Source organism: Papilio machaon, chromosome 21 (assembly GCF_912999745.1).
Source record: "Papilio machaon chromosome 21, ilPapMach1.1, whole genome shotgun sequence".
Taxonomy (NCBI): Eukaryota; Metazoa; Arthropoda; class Insecta; order Lepidoptera; family Papilionidae; genus Papilio; species Papilio machaon.
This window is the reverse complement of record NC_060006.1, coordinates 5884759-5911398: the sequence shown is the minus strand read 5'-3', so window position 1 is coordinate 5911398 and position 26640 is coordinate 5884759. Positions and strand designations below refer to the sequence as shown.

Below are 26640 nucleotides of genomic sequence, written 5' to 3'. Positions count from 1 at the left end.
AATTATTTTATTTCAGTATTAAAATTACAATACTTTTAAAAATTTCGGCAAAAGTATCCAAACGTACAACGGTGCATAATTCTTTTCTCTTTGGAATTGGATTGAATATTTTTAATATGGCGGAAGCATTGACCGCCGTCGGGTTATCTGGTTTTTTCTTAAGTGTGGATCGAAAATTTAACGCAATTTTTATACGAGTGTAATGATAATCTACACATTGAAAATAGCGTTTCCGTATTAACGAAAAAATATTAAATTTGCATCATTAAAACTGTTAATTCAGTATTAAAAATGGTAATGATAGTTTTTTGTTTTGATACTTTTTTACGAACTTTACTTTGTTGAACGTCGTGTTTTCAGCTGATATTGTTTGTATTTTTTGGAAATTTTATGTTTAATAAGTGAAAAAATGTGTGCAAATACAATGAAGTGTGAAAAAATACTATTTTTATGCATTTTTTTCTTTGTTTTCAAGTTTTCTAACCAAAAAAAAACTGTCATGAGCTGAAGGCATTCTCACATGTGTGATTACCTGAATGCATTTTGACTATAATTCTGAAATGGCTGATGGTATTGAGTTGTTAATTATGCAAGCAGGGTGTGGCTGTATTGATTTTCTTAGAAGGTTCTAGGTGTAGTATTAGGATGCGACCTAATAATTGCACTGAGACTGTGTGGAAGCACACTAGTGCAATGCGGTACGTGCGCCGTCGGGAATGTTTTGTTCAATGTTTTGGGCCCTCTTGCACAATATTAAACTTTATTACAATACGTAAATTCTTTGATGATATATTGAAACAGTGGCGTTATAAATTTTCGTGGATTTATTGAGATTTGTGTTGCAACACGAGAACAAAAGTTGGTGGCAATCTCTAATCCTAATATCCGAATGGTACTTTCATGGCTCATAAAATAGGATTTTAATAGATTTCTTATCAGTTATGTAATTTTACAATAAGCTTGAAATGTTGGTAGCTACTGTATTGTTATATAGGATTTGCCAAATAGTTTATGGTGTTTACTTTGAACATATATGTAAGTATGTTACCAGAATTATATGTGTTTTAGTCGAAGAGAAGAGGTTTTGGTGATGATGAAGACAACCCACCGACACCGTCTGATGATTCAGACTTTGATGATGATGAGGACCCAGACAATTTGGAAGTGCCAGGTATATATTTACCTTATTTTGTACATACTCTCTGTCCACTAAAGTTTTACTACAATCTGCAATCTTTAACCTTATGGTCTATGGGCAGAGTTCATTTCTCTTTTAGCATTGTGTGATCTCTTCCTCACTGGCCAATTACTACTACAAGAATAAGTTAATTTAGGAGCATACTTTTATTTATGAATGGATATGTTTATTTACTCTTGTATAAATATTTATGTTACTGTTTCCACTTAGTGGTCATTTAAGTAATACAAAATTGTTGCATGAGGATATATATTACAAGAAACAACAATGTATGTAAAGAGCTTCCTGCAATACATTGTGTATGTAATGCCCATGTCTCCAGCTATGTAATCATCCTTTTTAGATCTAATTAGCTTTTACGTATCACTTTGTCATTGCGGAATTTAAATAAATCTTGTAATAAATATAGCCTATAATACTCAGTGATAGCTTTCTTATGACAAAATACTTTTTGAAATTGATCTATTGAGGTTGTCATGTATAAAAATACTACTATAGAAGTATTGATGTAACATTTCTAAATATTATGAATATTGTTTTTACTAGCATTATATGTTTGATATGTGTACTTACAAACTATTGTAACATATTTTATTTGAAACACCTAAATCTTCTTTTTTGTTTCTCATTCCTTTAAATAAGTATAATGAAATTCCAAAAGTATATTTAAAATTTAACTCTACTTCTAAGTAATCCTCTCAATAATATAACTCAAACAGCACATAAATAAACTTAATATCAGACATTTCATGGTGATGGATGAAAAGAGACTGCCCTGATCAGCATGCTTCCTTATAAAACCTTTTGTGAGACTACACCCACAGTACTTCCGTTCCTACTTTACTTTATTTAATAAACATTTGACAAACTCACTAAAGTAACTGATTAGTGAAAACAATTAATTTAAGTGAATTAATTATTTGTAAATACTAAACCAGACACATTAAAAATAAAAAAAAATCACAACATAAGCATTTTTTAAGTATTCCATGTATTTCAGACTGAAAATGTTATATTTTATTGTAATTTTAGGTGGTGGTAAAACATTGGCTGCTGCCGCTCAAATGGGTGTTAAAGCGAAGGTTACAGCGGGTCCACAACCAATTATTATTAGACCAACTACAAATCCATTAGCAGGTAAGTGTTTTTTTTTTTTTTATATATAAGAGAAGGGGGCAAACGAGCAGCGGGAACACTAAAGTGTTCATCGACGCCCATGTACATCTGCAATACCAGAGGAATCGCAGATGCGTTGCCGGCCTTTGATATGCTCGCTTCTTGAAGGACCCTAAGTCGAAGCAGTTTGGAAATACCGTTAAGGGTATTAAGTTAAACTGTCTATTGAAGATTACACATTAAAATTTCTTGATTATCATTTAGCTCAAACATTTTCACTCTTCGTGTATAAAAGACCAGGCTATATTAAAAAATTGCCATATTGTGGAAAAATTTGGATTTTTTTTTACTATTAGAAAGTGATATAATAAAGAGGCTGATTGAATTGCCTCCAGTCCAGGATTTTTATATTCTGGGTTAGACTACATTTGTATTGGCGTTTCTGTAGTCATAACTTACAGTAATGTTCTAACAACTTTGTATTCAAATGTTTAAATTCTTGAGTAGTTCTTACTTTGAAAAAAAAAAAAGTCTTACCACAGTTTGTAGAGTTTCAAGTTTTATTATATGTGATTAGTTGTAAATTCTAAGATGTTCCATACTACAGATGTTTGATAGAAATAGTTATGTTAAAATTTAATTTAATATGAAATTTAAATTCCTTTATGATTTAAGCCTTGCTATTATTTCAGCTGCATCTGGCCTGGCATTTGGACAGGCATCAAATATGAAACCTATTAAGATTCAAGCAGGTCTCAATAAACCCAGACCTATTGTGACATTGGGACGTGGTGTTGGTGGTGAGTTTTACAGAGATTTAAAAAAAAATAAGTGAAAATTGAGTGTTAAAATGTAATGACAGATCTTGTAAAAAATAAAATATGATATTAGTTATGCTTCCTCATTTTGTTATGAACCAAAACCGGAAGAATTTTCACCAAACCACACTTGGCCGGCATGGTTGACTATGGCCTAGTCACCCCTAACTTAGGGTGGGCTCCGAGCCCCAATGTGGGGACGTATTGTGTATACAGCTGATGATGATGATGATGTCTAATTCGGTACAGGGTATATATGTCATAAATTTTGAAAGCATGTCTGGTCAATTTGGTCCACTTATGTCTAAGTGATTCTTAATACTGTTCAAGTGTTTTATATGTGATGATATTTAATGAAGGCACCTTTGTATAGTGCCGTCAGTGGGATCTGTACCATCTTTCGCCGGCGCAGGATCCTCGGCCGCGTTCAACGCAGCTTCTCTACTCGCTCAAAGTGAGTAAATGCCAGTAATTTATATTGCAGAATTAGGGTTGCCAGGTTTAACTAAAAATTTCAAAGTAAAATGTAATATTGTTGTTTTAACTTTGGTAGTTTTAAATGAGTGCTGACTTTTATAAACATTATTAGGTGAGATTTTTAATATTTAAATAAAATTGACTGTCAACCCTATTAGCCTTTTTCAGTTCTATGCTTTATTCAAATTGTAATTTTTTTTTCAGTACTGCTTCCCATAATAATTTTTATTTATTGTTTTAAATTCAATCTACAACCTTGAGTTTTGAATACTAATTGCATGACTCTTGAGTACTAATTTTCATTTATTTCAATTATTCCAACATTCAATGTTATTTATTAAATAATATAAGACTGAATAAAAAGCTGCATAAATCTATAATTCGCTATTTAATAATCTATATATAAAAGAAAGTCGTGTTAGTTACACTATTTATAACTCAAGAACGGCTGAATCGATTTGACTGAAAATTGATGGGGATGTAGCTTAGAACAAGGAGACGTACATAGGAACTTTTTTATCTTGTGTGCATTTTTTTTATTCCGCGCGGACGGAGTCGTGGGTAAAAGCTAGTTTGGTATAAACAATAACTTTTTTTTGTCACTCTTCCATAGTGCAAATCTATGGTTATTGCCTGATTTTATTTTATAATCATATCTTAGTTTCTTTACATTTCTAATGCTGGTAGTAAAATTATGTTATATCAGTCATATTGAATTAATCAAACTTTATTGGTTAATTTTTTTTTTTAATTTACATTTTTGTTGTTTGGTTTCACTTAGATTACTATCAACAAGCTTGTTTACAAAAGTATGTGTTACAAATATAGTAAAGTATACATTTTTGTATATTAATTTTCATTTAATAGTGAACTGGTTATGATTTAGTTAACGCAACTTTGATTCTTTATGAGCTAAAAAAAAATCTTATTACGACATTTACCAACTCTGTTACTCTCCAACGTGATTGATATCACGTGCGCTTAAATACAGGGCTATATATATGTATGTAGAATAATGAAATTTTAAAAATGTTGAAATGTTTTCAATTATGTTAACTAAAACTTGACTCAAAGTTTTCTGTCGCAATCCAACTTCGGAAAGAAGTCTCTCAAATTATTTGAAAAGTTTCGTAAAAGGAATGATTTCGCAAAAAAAAAAAAACTGTTAGTCTAGATTTGAAACTGCTATAACCTAATTTTGAATTATTGCTTTGGTAAAATAACAAAGAATGTTTTACCTTCGGTTTAAATCTATGTATTTCTTATGCGTTGGTACATCTTTAGGGGACATTGATGTTCAAGTTTTTCATCTGTCAAAATTCTAACATCCTTTGTAGTATTGTACAATCGCGCCAACAATTATTATAGGATTAACTCCAAATGAAGAAAACAAGCCGCGAGCTGTTGTGCTCCAGTTAGTCATTTTATTGAATTACCACTAACCACTATTATTATTTTTAACCCCATAAATATAACTGTTAAACATAATTAATTTTTAAGTACTTATTTTGCACTTTACCACTTGTTTATCACTCTTTTCATTTTTGTTTTACATTGTATAATAATGTTGTGTACACTCACATTGGTTTATAGTCTAGTTTCTTGAACTTACTTTATGTTATTTTTTACTATGTAATGGTTTTAAAATGTATCGTGTATCTATTAAAAATAAATAAATAAAGAATTACTACTTACCTTTATATTATAAAAAAAAATTATCACACTTTTGATTCTGATAGTACTAATGTCAATTGACATTATACAGAATGTTACATTTTTCAAAGAGGGAATACTTGGACATCTATTACCCCTTGAAGGTCATGTTATAGGGTCTAACCTTTTTATACTATTCCTTGATCATTAATTCATTGCATTTAATAAAGTTACTGTGTAATAAGATTAACCTTGCAATTTTCACGTCTTATATATCTTGGAATGTATATAACATATTTTCAGTGGAGATGGTGGGCGCGCAAGGGATGAACTCCTACTTGCTGCAAAACTTGAACCAGATTCTAGTGTCTGGTATGGTGGCGCAGTACGGCCAGATGCCGCCCTGGGCTCAACCCAAGCCTGGCATGTGGCCCCATGATAAGGTACCAACTGAAATAAGTATATAATAATATGGTGAATTGATAATATTAAATATAGATGAAGAAATGTTTGTAATTTGAAGCTTAGATAATTCTTAATATGGTCCTTCGAGCCGGATGACTAACATTCGTCAATGAATACTCGTATTTCGTTAAAAATATTGTGTTATATATTTCAGTTGCAAGGTGATGAAGAAGAAGTGGACGATGAGGAGATGGGTGTAGCTGAGACATATGCAGACTATATGCCATCGAAATGTATGTATTGACTACACTATTAGCAAAAACAACCACCACACAGAAGGCAAGGGTCAAGTTGAAGTAATTTCACGTACAGTCTGATTAGGCTTATTTATGGTACTCTTTTTCATCCCACCCTTTTCTTATAAGAATATATCTGTCTGTGCGTCTTCTCCTCCATTGATTAAGGGTAACTAACACATCTGCGATTGCGGATGTCAATGAGCAACGGTTGCTTCGCCATATCGGCGAATTGAGGTGACCGCTAGCTCGTTTGCCATCTTAAAATGAAAATAAACACAGAAGATATACGTCAAGTGGAATTAATTCCGCCCTATTCTTATAAGGAAGTGAACTTGAAGGAAGAGGGACGCATGAGAAAGGGAAATATGTGTGTCCCCTTCTCCGTCGATTATCACCTTATGATATAAAAAATCATCTAATCAATATATTGTTTTGTTTAGTGAAACTGGGTCGCAAACACCCAGATCCGGTGGTGGAAACGGCATCCCTGTCTTCCGTGGAGCCAGTAGATGTGACGTACACACTCAGCCTGCCCGAGGAGACGGTGCGAGGTGGTCTGCTGTCTGCGCTGCAGCTGGAGGCGGTGGTGTACGCCAGTCAGGCGCACGAGCACACGCTGCCTGATGGCACGCGAGCTGGTTTCCTTATAGGTATACTATCATGTGGTTCTCATTGAATATTTTGTTCAGATTGTTGTCCTTTTAGGTATACTAATTTTAGTCCTATTTCCTTTCCCACCCTTTCCTTATTAGGAATGGATGGGAAGGGGATGTGAATTTGGCGGAAGAGAGTACGCATAGAAAGGACAAATATCCTCTTTCTGTGCCTCCCCTTCTCCGTTGATTAAAGGTAGGCAACGCATGTGCATTTGTGGATGTCTATGGGCAACGGTCGCCTCGCTATTTTGGCGAATCCAGGTGGCCGTTTTCTCGTTTGCCACCTTATGATATATAAAAAAAAAATACTACCAGATGTTTGAATTTATTGTTAATGAGGTCAATGTATAAATTTTTTATAGCCTTTTGTGTCTGTGTGTTTGTTTTTTTTTTAATTAGTGATTTATTTATTAGTGGTTAATTTAGTTTGATAATTAAATAGTGACACGAAAGGACAAGTGTAATTGATGTTTGTGATTGTACTTACTGTACGTTTCTGAGACCAAAATGTTTGAAACATATCGTTATCATTGCCATTATATTTGACATAACAAAGATAAAAACAAGTTTTAAAATTGAGGATCTCGGTCTCAGAAACCTACGATTGGATCAAATATAATCTCCTTGCTATATCAGTGCGGTTTTTTTTTCTGCGATATTTAACAACTGTAATATATTGTAAGGCGATGGTGCTGGTGTGGGTAAGGGTCGCACGATCGCTGGCATCATCTTTGAGAACTACCTGAAGGGTCGTAAGCGCGCCATCTGGGTGTCAGTCTCCAACGATCTCAAGTACGACGCAGAACGCGATCTGCGCGACATCGGAGCTGGCAAGATTGAAGTGCATCCTCTCAACAAGGTACTAATACTACATGTTGCTAGTTAGATGTGGAACATGTTGTGAAATATGCTGGGAAACATGCTGGGAAACATGTAGTGACACATGTTGTGCCGAGACGCCGCGCGCGGACTGCGCGTCTCGCGCCACGCATTTTCAACTCTCAGCCGTCGTAAAGTTCCGTTTTATCTCCGTTATAAAAGTTGCGGAAACAGAAACAGAAACGGATGTTGAATAGCGAGCGGAACTTCCGCACTTGCGGAAACGGAAACAGAGGTCCGTTGCATCACTAGTTATTAGAATTATAATACTAGCTGTCGTTCGCGACTCCGTCCGCGTGGAATTAAAAATAAATGTAATATGTAGCCTATGTGTTCTTTCAGATTATGTTCTACATCTGTGCCAAATTTTATTAAGATCCGTTGAACCGTTTCAGAGATACCTTCAAACATCCATCCATCTAAACATTCACATTTATAATATTAGTAAGATAGTTGTTTAAATACCCGTTTTTTGGATTATTCAGAAAGTGCACATTTATTATATTTTCCTAAAATATTTTTAAATCGTAATCTATATATATATAATAAAGTCGTGTTAGTTACACTATTTATAACTCAAGATCGGTCGAACTGATTTAGCTGAAAATTGATGGGGAGGTAGCTTAGAACTAGGAGACGGACATAGGAACTTTTTTATCTTGTGTGCATTTTTTTTTATTCCGCGCGGACGGAGTCGCGGGTAATAGCTAGTTTAACTAATAAGTAATCAAGCGTAAATCGAGTGGATTTCCTTTTAGAACGAAATAATCATGGCACTGAGTTAAAAATAATTGTAATGTTCATTCCAGTTCAAATACGCGAAGATATCATCAGCTGTGAATGGCAATGTTAAGAAAGGGGTAGTGTTCTGTACATACTCTGCATTGATAGGAGAGACTCAGTCCTCCAGCACCAAGTACAGGTCTAGACTGAAGCAGCTGCTGCAGTGGTGCGGAGAGGACTTTGATGGATGTGTATCCTTTATGTATATAAACATAAGTGCTATTTTGCTTTGTTTTTTAAAGAATTTAAAATTTATATGTCTAATTGAAATGGATTTTAAAAATGTGATAAAAGCAATTTGAATGTCATGAGAGAATTAATGGTCCTTCGAGCCAGATTTGCATCAGCTGTCTTCAAGGGCACGGGGATCGGCATTGACGTCGACATAAGGTGATTGCGAGACCTGTGCCCAAAATCATCAGTGGACATGACCTCAGCATTAGAGTCGACATCGGGCGTCTGCGAGGACGTGTCCAACATCAATGAAACTGTCCACAATTAATGAAAAATATAATGCAAAATTGAGCAAAATCAGTTATCGTTTAAGATTTATACTAGTGACAGTTGAACCAGGATAAAAGAGTAATCTCTATATGCGAAAGTCTTTATCCGACCCTGTTCGGAAGCTCTCCATAAGCGAACAACTCATGTTAGAGAGAAACCTCTATAAGGAAGATAAATGAGTTCCTTGGACTCTCGATTATCCAGGTTCTGCTGTATTTCTTAACAAAAGCAAAGCTAACATAGTCACGAAAGTTAATAATTTTGAAGCTAGAATATATTACATAATGATTTCTTACCTTGAGCTTTCACTTAAACAAGTATACGAAAACAAATCTTGCATCTTTAAATAGAGGAAATCAGCTTTTATATTTACTCGAATATGTTTTAAATCAAATAGAAATTCATAATCTCTGCCTACCCATGAAATCCTTAACCACTAAACAGATTGTATTCGACGAATGTCACAAGGCGAAGAATCTCTGCCCGGTGGGGTCGGGCAAAGCTACAAAGACGGGTCTTACTGCGCTAGAATTACAGAACAAGTTGCCCAAAGCTCGTGTCGTGTACGCCTCAGCTACAGGTGCTTCAGAGCCAAGGAACATGGCGTACATGGTGCGTCTTGGCATATGGGGGGAAGGGACACCATTCCCTACCTTTATGGATTTCATTAATGCTGTGGAAAAGAGGTTTGTTAATTATTTCTCAACAAAAAAAAAGTTGGTGTAACTTAAATGGAGGTTTTTGAAACATATTGCTAGTTCCAGCCGATTTAGAAAAATTCTGGATAGGAAGGGGAGGGATTTGATGGAGGAGATGCATAGGTAGGTTAAATATTCTCTTTTTGTGCATCTCCTCCTTCGTAGATTGAGGGTTCTCAACGCAATGTGTGAATGTCTATGGGCAGCGGTCGCTTCGCTATTTCGGCGAATTGATGTGGCCGCTTGCTCGTTTGCCACCTTGTAAAATAAAAAAATATTCCAAATGTAATGCTTGTTAACTAGGAAATAGCAGAAAGTAAAAAGTAGTTTTTGAGTTATTTATGTGGAATGGTACAGATTGAAAATATCTTTTTCGAAGTGCTTTATATTAGGTCCTTACATATGAAATTGGCGTTTTTCGTACTGGCCACTTTAATCACGAATTTCTCCTCTTTGGTAAGGAATTCCAAATTCAAATTTGTACAGCTATAGACTCATGTATTTGTGGTTCGATGACCGTCATTCATTTGTTTTTTTTCTTCTGTTTTTTTCTGTTTGCGTCACTCATTTTACAAAATGGAAAACTTAAAATATCGCATTATTTACGAGTACGAGTTCCGCCGTGGCACTAGTGCTGCGGAAACGACTCGAAGGGTGAATGATGTGTATGGCGGTCGTGTTGCAAAAGAAAACACAGTTCGTTTTTGGTTCCAACGTTTTCGTTCTGGAAATTTCGATCTGCAGAACAAGCCCCGTGGACGGCCTGAGACTCAAGTTGATAATGAAGAGTTGAAGGCTATTGTGGAAGCGGATCCATCGCAAACCACGTCCGAGTTAGCTGCAGGCTGCGATGTTAGTGATAAAACTGTTTTAATTCACTTGAAGCAAATTGGGAAGATTAAAAAGCTTGAAAGGTGGGTACCTCACGAATTGACTGAAGCAAACCGGCAAACGCGCGTCGACTGTTGCGTTACATTACTAAACCGGCACAATAATGAAGGTATTTTAAACCGAATCATTACCTGTGATGAAAAATGGGTTCTTTACGATAATCGGAAGCGCTCAGCGCAATGGTTGGATCCTGGCCAGCCAGCCAAATCCTGCCCCAAGCGAAAATTAACCCCAAAAAAGTTACTTGTAAGCGTTTGGTGGACTAGTGCCGGTATTGTTCATTACAGTTTTCTCAAATCTGGCCAGACTATTACGGCTGATTTCTATTGTCAGCAATTGCAAACCATGATGGAAAAGCTAGCGGCTAAACAACCTAGGCTGATCAATCGCTCCACGCCACTGCTGCTTCACGACAACGCTAGACCACACAATGCGCAACAGACGGCTACTAAATTAGAAGAGCTTCAATTGGAAAGTCTAAGACATCCTCCGTACTCCCCGGACCTTGCTCCAACAGATTACCATTTTTTTCGAAATTTGGATAACTTCTTGCAAGGGAAAAAATTCAACTCCGATGGGGCAGTCCAAATCGCCTTCAAAGATTTTATTGATTCCCGTCCGACTGGTTTTTTTAGTAAAGGGATCAATGAACTACCTATGAGATGGCAAAAGTGCATAGAAAATAATGGTTCATACTTTGATTAATCAATACATAGTATAAAACAAAGTCGCTTTCGCTGTATGTCCGTATGTATGCTTAGATCTTTAAAACTACGCAACGGATTTTGACGCGGTTTTTTTTAATAGATAGAGTGATTCTTAAGGAAGGTTTGTATGTATAATAAATGCATAATATAGTAGAGAAACACTGATAAATTTAAAGTTTTCTAATGTGATGTCGTAAATAAGCACGTTTTTATGAGCTTATATTGCAAACGCTGGCTGAACCCTACGAGATAGACCAAAATAATGTACTACAGTATTGTTCACCTTAAAAAATTCAACAAAAAAGTCCGCGATGGTATATGTCTATCTCTTAGGGATAACCCAGCATAACCATTTTTATTCTTTTACGAAGTGATTTTAAACAATACAGCATTAATCCTTATCCATTTAAGTACCTTAAATAAATTGTGCATTTATTCTGTAGTAGGTATATTTTGCATTGCACCCGTGCGAAGCCGGGGCGGGTCGCTAGTTAAATATATTATATTAAAAAATATTCGACTTTTTGTTCCTCCCATACAAAACGCCAATTTCATATGTAAGGACCTAATATATTTTTTCAGTTTTTTTGTAAGACAAAACCTTTAGTAGTGTGCCTCGTAAGAGTAAAAAATATTTTCAAACGCATCAATAGTCTAAGAGTTTAGTATGGACTACAGATGTAGCAGTTGTGGTTTCAAATTCGACTACAATGAACTTTTGACTAACTATTTAATAGTTATATGAAATTAAAATAAAAAAACCCTGTCTTCAGAGGTGTGGGTGCTATGGAGATTGTGGCAATGGACATGAAACTCCGTGGCATGTATATTGCACGTCAGCTCTCCTTCCACGGTGTCACATTCAAGATAGAAGAGGTACCTTTGTCTGATGCCTTCAAGGAGACATACGATAAAGCCGTCGCTTTGGTAAGTCTATATATATAGTCAGAAAGTCGTGTTAGTTACGCTAGTTATACATCAAGATCGGTCGAACTGATTTAGCTGAAAATTGATGGGGAGGTAGCTTAGAACTAGGAGACGGACATAGGAACTTTTTTATATTGTGTGCATTTTTTTAAAAGCGCGGGTAAAAGCTAGTTATTGATAAATGTTTTATCAGGATTAGACTTTGTTTTACGCAGATGTTCGTTCAAGTAATGTTTAAAATCGGATTTTTTTTCATATAATATTGTATTGTTATTAGAATTATTAAAGTGTGTGCTAAATTTTAGATAAATTTTTGAATAGGAATTGGATCTAATTTTAATTACTAGATTTGAGTCACAGAGAAAAAGTTTTTTTTTGAAGGATAGATTTTGTGAAGTGAACTTCTAACAATGAAATATAGTCGGAGCTTCGGTGGCTCAGAGGTCAAGCACTTACAGTTTGCAGGTCCTGGGTTCGAATCCCGCCATGTACCAATGTGTTTTTCGATTTACATATGTACATTTATCCGACGTTCCTACGATGAAGGTAAACATTGTGATGCTGCACATATCTGAGAAGAAATTCAATGATATGTGTGAAATCAACCCGCACTTGGTTGACTGAGGCCTAGTCACCTCTAACTTAGGGTAGGCTCCGAGCTCCTCAGTGGGGACGCATTGTGAGCTGGTGATGATGATAGTTACGTCATAGAAGCTACAATCAAAGACTAATGATTAAGTTTTTGTTGAACAGTGGGTGGAGGCAATGCAGCGCTTCACAGAAGCAGCAGAGCTGATAGACGCGGAGTCCCGCATGAAGAAGACCATGTGGGGACAGTTCTGGTCCGCGCATCAACGCTTCTTCAAGTACCTGTGTATCGCTGCCAAGGTATGACTACGTTAATATTATTTTGCATCAAATTTGATGTCTAAGACTGAGTAGTAAGGTTTAGATTCCAATGACAGTGTGTTGATATGTTGAAAAATTAAAAAAAAACGAATATGATGTTAAGTGAGATAACTCTAGTTTTTCCTTTTTTTTAGCATAGCAAATATAATTATTGTGATTGTTGCAGATGTAGGAGAAGTGTTGTTTATTTAAAATCAGGTGACTCACTTTCTAGTCTACCTCCATCATAAACCACCAGTATATGGTATGTCATATAAAAAATTGTATGGAAGAGTTTTAAGGTTTATGTATAAAAAAATACATAAAAACAAGTACATATGTGTTGAGCCGCTGTAGGGAAAAGGATAGGAAGATGATGATGGTGATACAAATATTTGTATGTATGTATGTATGTTGCAGGTGAACCACGCTGTGGTGACGGCTCGTGAGGCGGTGAAGTGCGGCAAGTGTGTGGTGATAGGTCTGCAGAGTACGGGCGAGGCTCGAACCCTGGACCAACTAGAGAGGGACGACGGCGAGCTCAGCGACTTTGTCTCCACCGCCAAGTGTGTACAAATTACACACTACAGACATGTACATAATATTACACATTACACACAAAGATGAAGTGTGTAAGACTTGTTTACAACAGGAATTAAGTTCAGAGTCTCATTGAAAGATTCAAACATTGTTTATTACAAACTGATATTAAATGTTTACGTTTGTTACTAGGGGTGTATTCCAGACGTTGGTAGAGAAACACTTCCCCGCACCGGACAGGACCCGTATCAATAGATTGTTGGGACTTGAAGCCAAGCCCGCCACAGTTACACATACACCCACCCACAACGGACGCAATGGCGACGACGCCAACACCTCCAAGAGGAAGTGTAAGTTTTCTCTTTTTTTGATGTGAAACATCTATAGGATCACTTGTAAACCGAATTTTTGGCGTGGCGACGCTTATCGTGGCGACGGGTCGCCACGCTATACTGAGGTATACATATATATATTATTATTTATTATTATTATCATTATAATCATTATAGTCATTATAATCATTGTTATCATTACTACCATTATTATCATTATTATTATTATTATTATTTATTTAATTATAGTATTTAATATTTTATGCATATTACTTGTACACACACGATGTTTCACATCTGCCAGGCGTCCCATGACGGCTCACATTTTTATTTTTATTATAGCTGGTGTTTGCTGTTACTGTAAGTTTTCACTGCATATACTTGTTTTACAACGCTATCGTGTTATTTCCAGTAACGCCCCGTCAGCAAGTTAACGCGGCGGCGAAACGCGCGCGCGGTGGTTCCTCTTCGGATGAGTTCATCCGCGGCTCTGATGACGATCTCGACGATGAGTTGGCTGAAGAGTCTGATGACGGTCGCCATTCTGACTCCGATCAGAGCGACTCCAATCCCTTCAGAGCAGGCCGAGAGAGTGATAGCGATGACGGTAACAACGTAGTAGTAGTGAGAAATTTCGTAAGATGGCGCTGTTTTATGTTACATAAAAACTATCACAAAACGAAAGAATTTTTAACAATTTCATTTCTAAAAATATGTACAAATCTCGAATAGATGAATATAAAAAATCTGTTATATAAAATTCTCGTGTCACGGGGTTCGAACTTGAACTCCTCCGAAACGGCTTGACCGATTCTCATGAAATTTTGTGAGTATATTCAGTAGGTCTGAGAATCGGCCAACATCTATTTTTCATAACCCCCCCCCCCCATTTAGTATTTTTTTTTTAATGCGCGCGGACGGAGTCGCGGGCGACAGCTAGTAAATATATAAGATCACTTGCCAATTAAGAGTATTGATTTTTTTTATAATGTGTACAGTTGTATGTAAAATGTGGGTATATAATTTATTTTAATAATAAATAATATTAAATTATCTAACCTTTAAATATACGATACAGATCCATGGATCAATCGTAAGAAGAAGCCTATAAAAAAGAAGAAAGTATCACCTAAGAAGAAGGCGTCGAGTACGCAGGACAAGATTGAGACGATGTTCGAGAGGAAGACGACCGCACCCTCAACCGTTACCGTCACCACGGCCGGCGGGCACAGCCTCACTGGCACACCTGTTGGCACTAACGGACTCTACCTCGGTAAACTACCCTCAAATAATTATATAAGTACCCTCACTACAAAATAATCTTACTAATATTGTAAACTAGCTTTTACCCGCGACTCCGTCCGCGCGGAATAAAAAATAGAAAACGGGGTAAAAATTATCCTATGTCCTATTCCTGGTTCTAAGCTACCTGCCCACCAATTTTCAGTCAAATCGATTCAGCCGTCCTTGAGTTATAAATGGTGTAACTAACACAACTTTCTTTTATATATATAGATGTGATGGATGAATATTTATTAGAAAGTATATCAAGAACGGCTAAACGGATCTCAGTGAAATTTGACATAGATTTAAAAGATAGCCTGAAAAAACATATAGGCTAATAAAGTTTTTTATATTTCGCGCTTACAGACTCGCGGGCGACAGCTAGTTTGAAAATTCTATTTCTAAAATGAAATTTCTAAACAATTTGCAGACTATTTTGAACTATCAATTAACTACTTTTTTACTTTCATCACAGAGTTAAGTAAGATGTAGACTTACTGTGACATGGTTATTATCTTGGAATGCGATAATAACACTAAGAGACTGCTTATGTGGTTCTGGGATTCTGAGTGACTCTTAACATATGATACCAGGACCCAGTCGCAATCAACCTCCCCCGCGGTCGGCCATTGAGCGCGCTTGCAGCATGAAAGAGGAACTCCTCGCAGCAATAGAGAAGCTCGGCCGCCGTCTGCCACCCAACACGCTCGACCAGCTGGTAGATGAGCTGGGCGGCACTGAGAATGTTGCTGAGGTACGGGTCATGTTATAATGGTTTTTGTACTCGGAATTGTACATCTTGATACTTGCAATATTTTTTTTATTTAACTTTGTTTAGAGATATATTGCAAGGTTTATGTTGATAAATGATATTGTAATTGAAGACTAATTTATTGTAAAATTGCAGAAAAACTAGTCAACATTTTCAGTCGTTTGAAGTTTTAATTAAGATTAAATTAGTATAATTGTATTCAAATATCTTAACGGCTCGGAATACTGCACCGAGTTGCTACGCAGAGCAGTAGTAGAGAGGTTATTGAGTTCCCAATAAGATTAAGGCATATAATAACACTTTATCATACGTTTTGTGGTACAGATGACGGGACGTAAGGGTCGCGTGGTGCAGACGGAGGAAGGTCAGATCCTGTACGAGAGCAGGTCTGAGGCTGATGTGCCGCTGGAGACGCTCAACCTGACGGAGAAGCAGCGTTTCATGGATGGCGAGAAAGATGTGGCTATTATATCTGAAGCTGCTTCCAGTGGTATCTCATTGCAGAGCGATAGGAGGTAAATATCATCAGGTCGTTCGCGTATTGATAGAAATCTTAAAATTACTGTTTGTTTAGGTTTAAAGATCTTCATTTCTCATAAAAAACACAATGTTTAACTTACAATGAGAAAAATAAAAAAAGAAGTATATATAACATACAGGCTTGCGGGTTAATACGTAATATCGATACAGAATACAGGATTAATATAAAACAAAATAAACCTTAACACAACTATAGAAAAGAATCTAAATTGACAGGAATTACAAAGTTATATAATATGTAGATAATATTGAGAGATTATTACAGTTCAGCGATGATATATGATTTAAGTTTATTTTTGAAAACATTAATACTGTTACAATTCTTTATCTCGTCCGGCAGTTTGTTAAACATTTGAACGCCTTCGAACAAAATAGTTTTATTTCCATAGTTAGTTCGCGGAGTAATTGATTTTAATTTGTGTTTGTTACGTAAGTTATGTTTATCTCTTTTTTCGAGTTTAATGTTAGACTTAATGTTTTTATTTGTTATGTTCATTATGAGAGTACAGGTTTTAAATTTGCACAGGTTTGCAAGTTTCTGGTAAAATATTTATTTTATTTATTATTATTAAAGAAATTTAATTTAATAAATAAATAAATTATTGTATTATAAATAATTTTGTGTATTGAATTTGTATGACAGAGCTCGAAATCAACGGCGAAGGGTGCACATTACACTAGAGTTACCTTGGTCAGCTGACAGAGCCATACAGCAATTTGGTGAGTATGCCATACAATGTCATTCAAAAATTTATATACATACTAGCTGTGCCCGCGACTTCGTCCGCGTGAAATACTATCTCGGGGAATATTTTTTTAGGCTAATTATTTTAGTTAATCGACGTGATATGCTTTGATGTATGAATGTAGAAAAACAGAGAGAGAGGTGTGCCAGGACCGCGCCAAATGTAGGTCCTGGGTCTCTATCTACCCCTCTGGGTTACAGGCGTGAATTATGGATGGGAAGGGAAAGAAGACTAAAATTAGACCTCCGGCATCACACTCATCAGACTGTACTTGGAATGACTTCCACTTGACGTCTGTCTTGTGTAAAGTCGTGGTATTTCACTGAGCGAGGCACATTCCTGCACACAACAAATATTGTTGTTACTGGATCTAGCAATGTTAATGATGTTAATAATTAATGTATGTACTAAGGGTATACCTTAGTGTAGATATACTATGAAAATACTCTACTAAAGAATTACTTAACATCTAATACAGCAATAAAATTAATATCCAACTTTTCTCAGGTCGTACCCATCGTTCTAATCAAGTGAATGCACCTGAATACATCTTCCTGATCTCTGACTTGGCTGGAGAGCGGCGATTCGCCTCGACAGTAGCTAAGCGACTGGAGTCTCTCGGCGCCCTCACACATGGAGATCGCCGCGCTACGGAGACGAGAGATCTCAGCCAGTTTAATATTGATAATAAATACGGTCAGTATTCAATATATCTAATATATAAAATTCTCGTGTCACGGGGTTCGAACTTGAACTCCTCCGAAACGGCTTGACAGATTCTCATGAAATTTTGTGAGCATATTGAGTAGGTCTGAGAATCGGCTAACATCTATTTTTCATACCCCCCCCCCCCCCCATTTAGTTTTTTTTTAACTACGCGCGGACGGAGACGCGGGCGACAGCTAGTACTTTTTATAAAATAATAAAAGGTTCTAGATTATTTTACTTGGAGGGGGGGGGGGGGGGATGATGAAAAAACAACATTATTGTGGTGAACAACTACAGTGTACTGAATTGATTGAATTAATACTAATGTGAATTTAATTATTTCAACAAAAATAACAGTTTAAATGATGTTGAATTTGGCAAAGATGTAGAATATAGTCTGGAACATAACATATATGAAAAACACATAGGCTAATACAGTTTTTTTTTTAATACCGCACGGACGGAGTCGCGGGTGATAGCTAGTATAACAATGATGGAATATTTTCAGGTCGCACTGCCCTGGAGGCGGTGATGAAAGCTATAATGAAGTACGAGACACCGCTGGTGGCGCCCCCGCGAGACTACGCCGGTGACTTCTTCCAGGACGTGGCGGTGGCGCTTGTTGGTGTCGGCCTCATTGTTAACAGTGAGAGTGCTCCCGGAGTACTATCACTGGACAAGGTAATAAGGTTTTTAATAACATAACATACAAAAAAATAAACATATCCCTTTACTTATAAATAATGAGAAGGGGAGGTGGGTTTGGCGGAAGAGGGGACGAATATGAAGGAGAAATATCCTTTTTCTGTCCTGCATTAGTTAAAGGTAGGCAACGAATCTGCAATTACAGATGTCTATGGGAAGCGGTTGCTTCGCTATTTTGGCGAATTCAGGTGGTCGCTTGCTTACTTGCCAATTTATAAAAAAATATTGTTGTCTTTTTTATTTCTTGTAACAAAAGTCGTCTACCTATTTGGTGCTTAGTTAGTTCGCATCCCTTTACGTCCCGCTACACCCATATTTAACACATTAACAGTGGTAGATCCAGCAACAACAATATTTGTTGTGTGCAGGAATGTGTCTCGCTCAGTGAAATACCACGACCTCACAGAAGACAGGCGTCAATTGGAAGTAATTCCAAGTACAGTCTGATGAGTGTGATGACGGAGGACTAATTTTAGTCCTCTTTCCCTTCCCACCCCTTTTCGTATTAGAAAAGGATGGCAAGGGAAAGTGGATTTGGCGGAAGAGGGGACTCATAAGAAGGAGAAATATCCTCTTTCTGTGCCTACCCTTCTCCGTTGATTAAAGGTAGGCAATGCATCTGCATTTGTGGATGTCTATGGGCAACGGTCGCTTCGCTATTTTGGCAAATTCAGGTGGCCGTTTGCTCGTTTGTCACCTTTTGATTTAAAAAAAAAATTGTGTTCTGCGCAGTGACTTGTACGATGTTCTGAGATGACAACATGGTTGATTTATCTAATACTAGCTTTTACCCGCGACACCGTCCGCGCGGAATAAAAAAAATGCACACAAGATAAAAGAGTTCCTATGTCCGTCTCCTAGTTCTAGGCTACGTCCCCATCAATTTTCAGCTAAATCAGTTTGACCGATCTTGAGTTATAAATAGTGTAACTAACACGACTTTCTTTTATATATATATCACTAATAGTTTGTTATATTGTTTTTATGTTTTAGGATTACAACAATATGTCAAAGTTCCTCAATAGGATATTGGGTATGCCGGTAGAGCTACAGAACAGGCTGTTCAAATACTTTACGGATACATTGGCTGCTGTAATGGAGCAAGGTAAGGAACGTTTGTTAATACACTTTAATGTTACATTTTACACTTTGATTTGTTTCAATTCTAATTTTGTTCTATTTTACTAATATTATAAATGCGAATGTTTAGATCAGTGTTTCCCAAAGTGAGCGATAATGCCCCCTTGGGGGCGTTTGAAACCTAGGAGGGGGCGATAAGGGGCCCAAAAAATGGGGGGGCATTTAAATTAATTAAAGTAATGAAATTGTGGTTTTTAAGTTTTAAGGGATGAATAAAAATTAGGGGGCTCTGAAATATAATTTCGGGCGGTGAAAGAAATAAGTTTGATAATCACTGGTCTAGAAGGAACACATAGGCGTATTACGTTGTTTTTATTCCGCGCAGACGGAGTCGCGGGCGACAGCTATTGTAACATAAACTAAAGCTTAATGTACCAAATGAGAAATAAAAAAAATATATATAAATATAAGATCTCTTAGAAATTAATTTGTATTAAATATGTGTACGTTTGTGTAGCGAAGCGCAGTGGCCGCTTCGATTTGGGTATCCTTGACTTGGGTAGTGCGGGAGAGAGCGTACGTCGTGTTGCCTGTGTACGCTTCCTGCGCAGGCACGCTACTGGCAGAGCACCCGTTGACCTCATCACTGTACAGACTGAGGTCAGATATATGTCTCACTAGAACACACACACGTAATATTTTACTATCTTAGTCTTTATCTCACGTTACTTATCTGTTTCTCTCACACGATTATCATGTTATTTTAGTTTTTCCATTACACTATCTGATCTTCTCGCTCTATGAAGAAGTTTTTAAGTAATATAATATTAGTCTCTTTCCCTTTGGGGGTGTGCCGCAACTAAAGTGTTATGAACTGTCGATAACTGTTTATTTACATGAATATATGAAAGAAAACTAGCGCGTACCATCTTTAGACCACATCTTCACCTCATCGGGTGAGATCGTGGTCAAGCGTTAACTTTTTCAATATAAAAAAAATATATCTAATATATAAAATTCTCGTGTCACAGTTTTCGTTCCCGTACTCCTCCGAAACGGCTTGACCAACTCTCATGAAATTTTGTGAGCATATTCAGTAGGTCTGAGAATCGGCCAACATCTATTTTTCATTTTTTTTTTTAACTGCGCGCGGACGGAGTCGCGCGCAACAGCTAGTATATATATAAAATAAAGATATTAGATCACATATTTAAATGACAAAATTTAATTCATCTTGGTGTCAATTTAACATTTTCGCTTATTTGTTTAGCGTGGCATGGATTGGATGGAAGCGTTGGAGAAGGAGTCTGAGTTAACGAGTCCGAAGGAAGGCTTCTACCTGTCACAGGCGGCTCGCAACAACAAGCACACCGCAGTGTTGTGCATTGCCGCGCACACACCTAACAATAGGAAGGATAGACCCACCAAGAAAGAGATCATGTTTCAAATATACAGGTATAACGAAAAACGTACCCACGTATGCAAGTACGCACCCTCTAGCGCAGTGTTTCCCAAAGTGGGCGATAACGCCCCCTTGGGGGCGTTTGAAACCTAGGAGGAGGCGAAAAGGGGCCTAAAAAATGGGGGGCATTGAGATTAATTAAAGTTATGAAATTGTGGTTTTTAAGTTTTAGGGTTGAATAAAAATTAGGTGTGCTCTGTAATATAATTGATTTTCAAAGGGGGCGGTGAAAGAAATAAGTTTAACAATCACTGGTCTAGCGAAACTACGTACGCGTTTGCCATTGCGAAAAATAACTTATTATTGTTAGAGTTCAAACTTCTGATCAATTTTTATAAGGAGGAATAAAGAATAGAGCGTCGTCGGTGGCTCAGGGGTTAAGCACTTGACTTGCAATCTGAAGGTCCTGGGTTCGAATCCCGCCATGTATCAATGTGTTTTTTGATTATCGATTTAGATATGTACATTTATCCGACATTCTTACGATGAAGGAAAACATTGTGAAGCTGCACATATCTGAAAAGAAATTCAATGATATGTGTGAAGTCAAACCGCACTAGGCCAGTGTGGTTGACTATGTCAGTCACCTCTAATTTGGGGTAGGTTCCTAGCCCCTTAGTGGGAACGTATAATGAGCTAATGGTGATGAGAATAGAGAAGACTTGCTGCCTAATTTAGCTGTGAAAGTATCTAAGGAAGTACTTAAGTGTAGATTTTTCATACTAAACCATTTCAGGAGTCTAGAATTCGTCATTTTATTTACTAGAGTTATAACAGTGTATTTGTTTGTTATCCAGACCGAACACTGGTCTCCAGCTGCGGCTAGAGTCTCTCGCGGAGATCGAGAAGAAATACAAGAAGGTGACGAGCGAGGAGGCGGAGGGTCCATGGAAGGCGCAGTACGCGGCCTCGTTGCGTGTCTGCAGCCATGCGTACTGGCGGTCCGCATGCAGGAATGCGGCAGAGTGCGAGGTACATACATACATTTAAACAACACTTACGTAACCATGTACGCACACATGTTTACGTATACGTTACCATGTGTGCGTACATTGTTACGTACACGTACTCATGTGTGCGTATATGTGTACGTATACTTGGCATAAATCTACACTAAGGGAAACCACTTAAGAGTGCGGTAGAAGGTAATAACAGATTTTTACGATTTATATAAGTGGACGACTATTTATTAAGTTTTAGATGTTTCATTTTAATCAATTACTCACTAACTTCTAACGAATAAACTACAAATTGTTAAATAAAGTCATAAAAAACACCATAAACGAAAATAAAAATAACTTTGCTACCTAAACCTAAAAAATGTTGAATACATTTGTATAATTAATTAATGTATTCCATGTCACATCTAGTTTTCATATCTCGTTTAACTAAACAATGTTTCAACTTGTTTGTGTATAAGTTTTATCACTATCTGCATTGTATAAAAAAAAAAATTTTTACCACGGGGAGTGCTCAGAAGAGTTGTTTGGAACAATTTCTGCCGCCGAGTTCCGTCATCGGACGACACGACAGACCGCCAAGTTCCATCCACACCACCTCGATGGTTGGCAATCCACAACCGTGCGGTTTTCGCGTAGCTTTCTACCGCGTACCGCCGCGTTGTGGAATGTTCTGTCCTCGGCGGTATTTCCAAACCGCTACGACTTAGGGTCCTTCAAGAAGCGAGCGTATCATCTTCTCAAAGGCCGGCAACGCATCTGCGATTCCTCTGGTATTGCAGATGTACATGGGCGTCGATGAACACCTTGGTGTTCTTGCTGCTCGTTTGCCCCCTTCTCTTCTAAAAAAAAAAAAAAAAAAAACACAATTTGCAATACTAATGTAACATAGACCATTAATTACCATAAGTAAGTGAATTGCAATTCTTATTAAGGAAATAAAAGGTTTCTAAAATGGTAATTAAGATGTGATGTATGTATATGTGCGTGTGTGCAGGTTGGTCTGCGCGTGCGCACTCACCACGTGCTGGCGGGCTCGGTGCTGGCGGTGTGGGCGCGCATGGAGGCGGCGCTGGCGGCGCGCGCAGCTCTACACAAGATGCAGGTCGTGCGCATCAAGACTGATGACGGCAGGAAGATTGTTGGTAAGTTAGTCATTAGCGGTCAAAAAATATTATTTGCTAAGTCTAGATTCAGATCTTATGAAATATTTATGTCTTTTCAGTGTCTTTATTTTTTTTACAGTAGCTAAGTGAGCCATTCTATATATATAAAAGAAAGTCGTGTTAGTGACACTATCTATAACTCAAAAACGGCTGAATCGATTTGACTGAAAATTGGTGGGCAGGTAGCTTAGAGCCAGGAAACGGACATAGGATATTTTTACCCTGTTTTCTATTTTTTTTTCCGCGCGGACAGAGTCGCGGGTAAAAGCTAGTTTAGTATAAATTTAGTATCATCATCTCCTTGACATTGTCCTACTTACGTAGGGTCTGTGCACTAGGTTTCTGTCCTCCAAATCAATCTGTCTGCCGTCATCTCTGTCACCCCCTTCTTGATCATGTCACCTTTGACGCAATCCATCCATCTCTTCCTAGGCCTACCTCTACCTGTACCTCCACACTTATACTTAACGTTCTCTTTGCCACATACGATTCTTCCCTTCTCATAACATGCACTTACCACCCTAACCTTTTAGTTCTCAATTATTCTACTACCGATGCTACTTTCAGACTTCCTCTGATATACTCATTTCGTATTCTATCCACTCTTATTACTCCATACATCCACCTTAACATTCACATTTCCGCCACATGTACACTCTTTTTATCCTTCCCTTTAAAATTCCTACATTTAGATCCATACATCATGAAAAGCAGATGTGAAACATCGTGTGTGTACAAGTCATATGCATAAAATATTAAATATTATAATTAAATAAATAATGATGATGATGATGATAATGATAATAATGATAGTAATAATAATGTATACCTCAGTATAGCGTGGCGACCCGTCGCCACGGCAAGCGTCGCCACGCCAACAATTCGGTTTACAAATGAACCTATAGATGTTTCACATTAAAAAAAAAACTATATAAATTTAGTATGAGAAAGCTTAATCAAGGGGCTTGGATAAATATTTTTTTTTTTATTCCGTAAGTAACAGTAATGTAATTTCTTTGCACAGGTACAGTTATCCCAAAGAATTGTGTGGAGCCGCTCAAAGAGGCGCTCGCATCGGACGCGGTTTCCGTAACAGAGCAGAAATTCGACACATCTGACGAACTAAAATGAACCCTCACTATATCTACATAAAGACTAGATTAGCTCGCAGCTTGCGATCAGTTCCTCACTCTTCATTTAGCGCATAATTCAGGACCAAAGTGGTCCTAAGGGACGGTCAAATCCCGGACCTGGTCCAGGACTTGGTCAATTATGATACGACCGTACGACTGATTTTATTTTGCCCATCAACCTTACCCGGAATATTCAGGTCTTAAGACCTTTAGTATTGAGATCGTAACTTATTTTAGATATTTGTAGGTTAACTTTTATTTATGTTTAATAGGATGAGGGTATAAATAATGGTCCGGTTTCGTTTCCTATGTTTTGTGATTAGTCATTTGAGAAAGTGATGTATTTAAGTGCGATTTGTTCAATGTGATTTTATTTCTTTGTTAATTTAAACGATATTTTACACATTGACTGAAATTATTTTGTTTGTTTAGGATTTTGTTAACATTTAATTTTTAACTCATTAATTCAACTGGCAACATTTTTTAAATACTAAAATGTTGCCTGCCGTAATAAAAATTCATACCAAATCGTATGCTTCGAATAAAATTATATAGACTTGGTTTAAATAGGCGTTTTTTTTTATTTGTTCTTAATGAAACGGCTATAAAAAATAATGTTGTGTAAAATATTTTTGATTCAATGTGATTATTGTGATCAGATATTATGTTTTTTTATTTTTTATTTTAAGTTTGTATAAATCATATTGACAATTGCTTCAGAGTTAATTAAAAAGTTAAACATTGTCAGTATATTGTAATACGTCGACATTAGTGCAAGACTGGCATTTTTTTGGTCAAAAGAACTAAAAATAGCCTTTTGGAATTTTTTACCGACAGAGCAGACTGGTTTACCGACAGAGAAAACTTAACGAAACTGTTTTACCGACAGAGCAACAAATCTATCGCTTTTTAACTATTGATTTGTCTAAAAATAAGACTCGGTTTTAAAAATTTAAGACTTTCGATTAAGAAGTGATTTCTTTAAAAATGTGTAGATAAAATATCTTTTATTGATAAAATAGTTTTACATATTTCAAAGTTAATATGTATCCTTATCAAATGTAAGAAATTAAATTTTAAGATTCCAGACCCTAGTCTTTAGTAATCTCTCTCAAACTTATGACACTAATAATTATAGAAACCGACAATTTTTTTAACACTAAAATGTGAATAATTTCTTCGCCTCCATAGACACTTGATTTGTTTTTATTTTTTCAACAAATAAATTGACTCACGAATTTATAATTTGTACAAAGTTTGTAACCAAGTGTTTTGTGATGTAAGTTATCTCAGACTACCTAAGACATTTTAAAAAAATAATTTTCCAACCTTTATATACTTGCCCTATTTGAAGTCTGGATCCCTTCACACAGACCGGAGTGGAGAAAATTGAACCTTATACGATTGAAATAAGGTTTAATTTCACTTTGTACGAAAAAGTAACCTGCTCTCTGTCCCAATCTGTGTGAACGGACCCTTAATCATCATGTTTTAACCAAATATGCACATTTTAGATTAGAAACAATATATTGTATATTAAAATTTTTAATGATTAGATGTAGTTTAAATTAAATGTGAAAACATGATTTAGCAAAGGGAGGAGTGGCCAAAAATGGTAAAAAACTATGTAATTAGACCGATTTCGTATGTTTGATGAATTTTAGTCGGTTTATATCAAATAAGTTCAACTGCTGCATTAAGAGATGTTAATTGAACTCTATGGGATCCCTTAGTGTTGATTTGTCACTTTAGTGCAGCTGTAAGGTAAAGGACATACTTAAATTGCAGTCTATTCAAATTCTTATTTTTATAGCTTAGTTTTTATATAACAGTAGATTCAGATTGTCTTGTTATTAATATAAATGGATATTGATGGTTGAAATATTGCTTCAAATGGCTACGATCGGACGGTACAGGTAGAAATTTATAATTAACTCGATTTATAAATATTACTTATGTAACACATCTCAAATTAATGTTTATGGTACGTCTTTTGTGTATAAAGACAAATAAATGTATATAAATATTTATGTTGGCTTTTTATTATCACTGAATTATGTATCCTGCTAGATTTAGAAATCTTTACATGTTTTTGACATCAACGAACTTCGGTCGAGATATTCAGTTTAGAGAGAAACCTCTATAAGGGAGAAAAAAATCTCGGTCCCTTAGATCGCTTACCCAAGTTCGACTAAATATCTTAAGTACTGCGAGATGCGAGAGTGCTGCTGGTTATGATTGAAATCAATTTGTCTTTGGTACCATTTTTCGCGTTAAAAAGTAGCCTATGTCGTTTCCCATGCTCTAAACTCGG

The 26640-nt window shown here is 36.5% G+C and overlaps 1 protein-coding gene across 1 annotated transcript; it reads left to right on the top strand.

Moving 5' to 3' along the window:
* Positions 1-126: 126 nt before the first annotated feature.
* On the top strand, positions 127-24713 carry LOC106714603 (protein strawberry notch). Its single transcript, XM_045683294.1, has 28 exons — positions 127-294; positions 1069-1171; positions 2231-2335; positions 3007-3114; positions 3506-3586; positions 5566-5705; positions 5882-5960; positions 6407-6616; positions 7306-7481; positions 8311-8475; positions 9233-9474; positions 11858-12011; positions 12765-12899; positions 13320-13465; positions 13632-13789; positions 14184-14378; positions 14850-15044; positions 15649-15809; positions 16152-16342; positions 17011-17087; positions 17621-17809; positions 18330-18502; positions 19520-19631; positions 20124-20266; positions 20877-21061; positions 21866-22040; positions 23025-23172; positions 24218-24713. The coding sequence occupies exons 1-28, from the start codon at positions 292-294 to the stop codon at positions 24322-24324; spliced, it is 4056 nt and encodes a 1351-aa protein (XP_045539250.1). The 5' UTR covers positions 127-291; the 3' UTR covers positions 24325-24713.
* Positions 24714-26640: the final 1927 nt, after the last annotated feature.